This window comes from Geotrypetes seraphini, chromosome 17 (genome assembly GCF_902459505.1).
Source record: "Geotrypetes seraphini chromosome 17, aGeoSer1.1, whole genome shotgun sequence".
Classification (NCBI taxonomy): Eukaryota; Metazoa; Chordata; class Amphibia; order Gymnophiona; family Dermophiidae; genus Geotrypetes; species Geotrypetes seraphini.
In genome coordinates, this window is record NC_047100.1 from 3,776,968 (window position 1) to 3,784,075 (window position 7,108).

Consider the following 7,108-nt stretch of genomic DNA (forward strand, 5'->3'; position numbering starts at 1 on the left):
GCTGGGTGGACAACAGTGCCGCTGATGAATGGGTCAGGTGAGATGGACAAAAGTGATGGTCATCAGTTGAGGACTCAAATATAAAGCAAGACCCCATTTTGGGGCCATTTTTTGGTCCAAAAATCTCAATTTATATTTAATTATGTATGGTTGGTGCACCCAAGCAAACAAAGCCAAATGCTCTTTAGTCAAGAGATCATCAAGAACAAAAAATATTTAAGCCTGCTTTATTAAATCATCTGACATTTTAGTACAGACCAGAAATCTTTCTAGTGATCAGTCAGGTCTTCTAAAGGTGGAAGTATATTTAGAATACCTGGGCATCAGTCAAAATTTAGAAGCTGTTTTCCTTGCTTTCTTTTCCCCTGTCCCACTCGATTTGCTTAGCTTCACTGTCCTCTCCCCAATTAAAAAAAAAAAAAAATAGCTTAATGATTTTTTTCCTGAATTTTAAGTGCCAGGAAAATTTTCAGCTTTGGATCCTCATCGAGTTCACATGGAGCTACCTATACAGTACTTGAGGAACAGTTTGGTGGTCTGGTAAATAAAGCTACAAGGAATGATAAACTGACATCGTCTGGGAGCTAATGTGTATGTACACCATTAAGTACATACCAAATGACAGTTTGCATTGAGATACCACTTGGCTCTATTGAACCAACAGCAACGAGCAACCACTTTGCATACAAAGTAAATTCTCTTACCAGACTCGTCAAGCTCCAATGCATAAAATTCTATGTTTAGGCTATCAAAGAGGTCTTTCACCTATCAAAAATAAAGTTACAAACATAAGAACAGAAGGTAAGAATCAAAAGATGATTGTTACAAAACACAGCACAAATAGATGCTACCAAGCAAATGGCAAATTTTGAAAAAGATGGTTTTAATTTGGATGTGGAGACCAGTGTATTACAGAGGCTGTCCGGCCAGATAGTGGTGAATACCACAAATATGTCCTCATGGGCAGGGCTGTGGAGTCAATACACAAAACCTGTGTGTGTGTAATTAGACCAATTAAAGATTTTCTATACTGAAACCAGGCTACTATGTAGACTTTAACCCACTAAAGTTGGGATTTAAAGGCTAAAGCAATGCCATTGTGGCTTTTTTTAATATTATTTATTAAAGAAGTGATAAATATTAACATTAAACAAGACAAAACTTACAAAATTAAAAAAGAGGAATGTCAAAAATGCCTTTAAAAAAAAATTAAAGCATTGCCAAGTTTCCAAATACACCTCCCCTTTTTACAAAACTGCGGCATAACAGCTCAGACGCTCATAGAATTCCTTTGAGCGTTGGAGCTGTTACTGTCACGGTTTTGTAAAGGGGTGTGTGTGTGTAAATGAATGTAAATTGAAATATTACATTAAATTAAATAATTAGAAAAGCTAGAAAAGTTTATCCTTACAAAATTTATTAAAGAAACATTGTATCTATAGAAATGAGGTTAAATCAAAAATCGAAATACAAAATTTACAAACTGCCAGATCCTCTTTCACAGAAGTCCTTAAATCCAATTTGATTATTTTCTGCACCATCTTTCAACACTGACTTGAGTGGGTAGCTTTGCTTTAACAGTTTTAGCTACACCTCTGAATAAGCAGGGATGACTTCTTCTATTGACAATTTCAATACATACCACTTCTAATCCATTTAAAAAAATCTTGCTAATTAGCGTCTGTGAAATTGGATTTATTAATGCATAACCATTTACATTTAGTTGAAGTCAGTACAATTTTTTCTGACTCCAAGTCCAGTAACCCTATAATTGCTTCTGATTCCATGACACAGACTGACTCCACAGCCCTGCTACATATATTAAATCATTCATTAGTATCCAAGAAATGCACGTTCCATAACAGGCGGTCCCCGAGTTACAGACATCCAACTTAAGTACGACTCATACTTAAGAATGCGATTGCGGCTTCATTTTCAGTGGCTTAGACTCCTACACTTCTCCTGCAACAGATTCAGGAATGATGAATGGCCACATTAAGAACAGTGTGTGCTTGTGCATTAGTAGGGACAAGTTCTAAGTTACATACAAATCCAACTTAAGAATAACTTTAAAAAGGTAACTTGTTCTTAATCTGGGGACTGCCTGTATAGTATAAATGAAAGTAGTATATTTGTGTTAACCTTTTATTTTTCACATTCAAGTGGACGAGCAGAAATATGCATATGTGTCTACAAAAAGTGATCCTGTTTTTATTGAACTAAAAGTTTGGACTAATTTTCAAGATCTGACTTGCCGTCACCTTCAAATGAGAGATAAAAATACAGTGAATCAAAGTCTTTTTTTAAATTTACATGTACTTGCTCTGACCTGTGAAAGGGAGCATTAGCAACTGAATTAGTTAAGAGATATGCCAATATTTCAATAAGATCATCTTACATGATTCATTTTGCTTATAGATATCTACCTATTCAAAAAAATAAGCAAAATGAATTTTGGTGCTGAATAGCCAAAGATATTCTGTACCATAATACCCCCAGTCCTGCCTCTTTTTAACCAGGTGAATTTTCTCTCAATGACAAAAATCTACTCAAGACAAATCTGTTAAGTAGAAGATGAAATATGTTATGTTTGGCTTTCTCCCAAACCTCCAGATGGTTTAAGGTAGATATAACAAATAATACAATATAAATGTCATTGCATTTATTGGGTCCTGTAATACACCAAAATTGGATTGTACATCATTAAGAGGCAAGAAAAAATGAGCAGGATGTACTGGGGAATGGTCTAGTTACTGCAGACAGCTAAGAACCCAGAAAGCCAGGTCTCAAATAATGTTTTCTCACTCATATTCTGGGGCATAAACACGTCCCTAAAGTTATTTTGTGAACATTTTCCCACAAACACAAGAGAAAGCCTTTAGTTAATAGGCCTCAAACTGTAAGACATCTGGGACAGGGAAATGGATATATCAGAGTGAAAACTCATCTTAAGCTCAGACTGAAAGGGTACTTAATCTAAGTTAAAAAGTAAATATTTTGAGCTATAAACACTGAGTTTTATCAATGTGTGGGGTTTTTTTTACATCACAAAAATTCAAAACAAATGTATTGCAAACAAACAAAAAAAATCCACACTAACTATGGATGAATTGCCAGTGCTATTTTTAAGCCCCACCTACTGGGCAACCAAGGTCACACTTTTGAAAACAAACTTGGTTTCCTCCAGTGCCATCATCACATTAAAGAAATGTCACAATGACTGTGCACAAAATTGGAAAGGAGGTTCAAATAGGATCCAGTTTGGCAGGATACTCTGGAGAAGGCTCCTCTATCACTTTTCTCAAAACCAGAGGAAAATAAATGACTATTCCCCTAACATGACCAGACTACAAAAATAGCTATAGCCAAAAGAAGAAAAAATTTACACGTGCTCCCAACAACTCTTTTTAAACCGATAAAATGTAAGTTATTCATTTTATTTTCTTACTTTGGTATATAAACCAACAAGTTTGTCAAGTATAAAGAAGTTGTTTGTAAAATAAAACATCTAAGCTGGAGAAGTAATAGCAGCACAGATTGTTCTTCTGGGTTCACTCTTGTCAGTTACATTGTAATAAAAATGTGTAAACTCCTGACCAGAGTGCTTATAAGGAGTGGACAAAAAAGAGTCAGTCTATAAGTTGAAGCACAAAAGGAAAAGGTTGGTACCAAAAGCAACACTTTACTATCCAATAACTGTCCTGCACCTGACTTTGCAGCTATTTAAACAGCTTCTTTACAATGACCAAATGGCTCGTACATAGTATCTATTCAATGTACGAGCCATTTGGTTAGCAACAGGTTGACTTGAAGGTCATTTGGTTAATGAATCATCACAATGAAACACCACTCTTTTATAGAACAGGTACTGTTGCCTGTGTGGGCATAAGGATAACCATACTAGGTCAGAACAATGGTCCCTCTAGCCCAGGGGTGTCAAAGTCCCTCCTCGAGGGCCGCAATCTAGTCAGGTTTTCAGGATTTCCCCAATGAATATGTGCGAGATCTATTTGCATGCATGCATATTCATTGGGGAAATCCTGAAAACCCGACTGGATTGCGGCCCTCGAGGAGGGACTTTGACACCCCTGCTCCAGCCCAATGTCTCTCAAATTGTGTGCCCCAAAGAGATTCTGGGTGTGCTACGAGATATTCCAGAATTATACTTTATTTTAAAAAATTCCCTTCATAAATATACACTAGAATAGTTGACTTGTATGTCAATGTTGCGAGCATCTGTATGCATAAGGATGCAACCGCCCAGACAAGCATCATTCTTTGCTGTGATGATGGCAAGTAATTTTATTTTTTATGCAGTAGTTATCCTAACTTGAACAACAAAGAAATCAAGGCTTTATCATCTTTTGGATCTTCTTATCTTTGCAAACTTGGATTTTCAGCTCCATCAGAAATTAAATAAAAAAAAAGAGAATGACTGCAAATGGTGTATGATGAGATGTGTGTTTGTTTGTTGACTATCGAGCCGCATTTTGAGTTAATTTGCATTCAAAAACAAGCACATCCATTGCATTGATTAGCAAGTGTACTCCATCTACTTTAGTTTCACCGTTGTTAAACAACTTTAATAACTCTCAATTTTAATTTTTTTGTGGTTTTGCAATTTTATAATTACAATATGCTGCGAAAAACCTTTGCGCCGTTTAGTGTGCTGGAGCGAAAAATATTTTGAGAGACACTGTTCTAGTCCAATAGCCTGTTCTCACAATGGCCAGTACAAGTCATAAATGAGTAGTGGTGCAGGTTCAAGTTTCAAGTTTATTTATGGCTTGATATACTGACTGAAATTAGCACTTGCAATCATGAGTTTGCTCAAAAGAAAAACTCAATCTGTCACTATTATTATTATAAGGTTTGGAATTTACAGGCTGAGACTAAGGGCTCCTTTTATCAAGGTGCGGTAGGCGATTAACACGCGGAATACTGCACATTCAACCGCCTGCCGCGGTAGTCGCTAACACCTCCATTGACAAGGCGTTAGTTTTTTGGCTTGCCGCGGGGGTTAGCGCGTGATGAAATGTCCGACGCGTTAACCCCCCTAGCGCACCTTGATAAAAGGAGCCCTAAGTTCAATTGAAAATTAGCCCAATTTTAAAAATGCCTTTGTGAAACTTAAAATGTTTCTCGATTAGCTTTCCAGAACTATACACCCTTCAGGAAATCCAAACGGAGATTTTAAACAAAAGACTGTCGCTACAGAGGACCTCACAGTATCCAAGTGCAAAAGGCACTTGACATAAGAGAATCCCAGTCATGCTCTTCTTGTAAGTAGCAAAAGAAGAAATGCAAATAATGTGAAGAATGACTAAATAGAAATGAAAATTATTAGTCAATTAAGAAAAACAGACTGAATAGAACAAGAGCTTCCTCACTCTTCAGACAAAGCTGTCTGCTCAATCTCACCCCATTTAAGTGTAATATACATGTATGGGAATCATCTTTCATTTCCCGTCATCCTCTACTCATTGTGCCCTAATCAAAGGAAGGAGTGTTAGCTCCCAAAAGAGTGGGTTTGAAAACCGGCAGCAGCGGTAACTGCTCCAACGCTCATAGAACTCCTACCGCCACTGCAGGCCCTAAAATCTGTGCTATGCATTAGTAAAGGAGGGGGTTAATAAAACTTCTAAACGGAAAAAGGTCAAATGTTTGTATGGTTAACTTTTTAGTGTTCACTTATCCTATTCCCTGCAGCTACATTTTATCTGAGCAACTTATTTTGTTGGCAACAATTAGCTGGTTGAAATAGAAATAAAACTGAACCCCCCCCCTCCCCAATATCTTTTTATTGGACTAACATTTTTTGATCACCTTTGCAAGGCAATATGGGTTGAAAAGAGAAATTGCTAAGATTCTTAGTGCTGAACAACCAAAGCTAGAAACAGAGAGATAAAGATCATATGGACCATCCATAGTATCTACTCTCATGTGCCTGAGCCACACTTCCTGGAACTCAGACAGAATCTTTCTCTTCACCTCTAAGGGGTAAAAAGTATTTCCTCATATCCTCTCATTCCTTTCAAATGCAAGAGACTTGACTCATGCGCATTTACATTACTTAGGTCTTTAAACATCTCTATCATATTTAAGTGTCCTCTGGACCGACAACATCCTTTTTCTATCTTTTTGAAGGTGCGGCCACCCTAGTCCAAATGAGTCCTTTTCTCACCATCACACCCAAGTCCTGCTCCTCCCCCGGAGCCCAAATGCACTAGATCTTAGGAAATGGCAGCTAGAGACCATCTTTCCTCTGCTTGAACCGGGACCGAACGGCCGACCCCGCCCCGCCCCACCCCCGACGCACCTTCTTACAGTACGGGCAGGACTTCTTGCTGAAGATCATCACGCGGTTGGCGTCCACCAGGGCCCGGATGCGGCCCGTGGTCGCCGTCCGGTCCGTGCCGCTGCCGGTGGGAGCCATGGCCGCCGCCGCCTCGACCGGAAGCGCCGCCTCTGAGGAAGCGACGAAAAAGAACAAGTTTCCTGGGCTCCCGGCCCCCGCTTCTTCGCACGCACTCGTCGTCGGCGCCTCACCTCGGGGAGGGGGGGTACGGGCGGAGGGATCCGGGCGGTTCGCCGCTGGGCTCTCGTCAGCGCCTCTTCCCACCTCCCGCTTTCTTCTCGTCGCGCGCGCCGTGCTGCCGGGCGCCCGGCTCCTCCCCTTTTGAGCCCCGCCTACTCCCTTCATGCGTGCTGCCGGGCGCCCTGGCTCCTCCCCTTTTCAGCCCCGTCTACTCCCTTCCCTGCGTGCGCGCCGTGCTGCCGGGCGCCCGGCTCCTCCCCTTTTGAGCCCCGCCTACTCCCTTCCCTGCGTGCGCGCCGTGCTGCCGGGCGCCCGGCTCCTCCCCTTTTGAACCCCGCCTACTCCCTTCCCTGCGGGCTGCCGGGCGCCCTGGCTCCTCTCCTTTTGAGCCCCGCCTACTCCCTTCCATTCCCCCGCCTCGCGCGCTTCCTAGCGGCTTTTTCGGCCTGCACGCGCCCGCGCCCGCGCCACTTCCGCCGCCTGTCTATTTCCTGCCGGATGCGGTGGCCTGACGTAGCCGCAAGGCTGACCTAGTGGCTCCGTTACCTGCTTCCGGGATTATCAGCTGCC

The 7,108-nt window shown here is 41.1% G+C and overlaps 1 protein-coding gene across 1 annotated transcript in view; it reads right to left on the reverse strand.

Annotated features, from left to right (window-relative positions):
• The window catches only part of TXNRD3 (thioredoxin reductase 3), a 32,433-nt gene extending 25,731 nt beyond the window's left edge, over positions 1–6,702 (reverse strand). Inside the window, exons 1-2 of the mRNA XM_033926394.1 lie at positions 6,320–6,702; positions 705–765 (exon numbers count right to left, since the gene is read on the reverse strand). Coding sequence (XP_033782285.1) covers positions 705–765; positions 6,320–6,436 — 178 coding nt within the window. The 5' untranslated portion in view covers positions 6,437–6,702. The remainder of the gene's footprint in view (positions 1–704; positions 766–6,319) is intronic.
• Between the last annotated feature and the right edge of the window lie 406 nt (positions 6,703–7,108).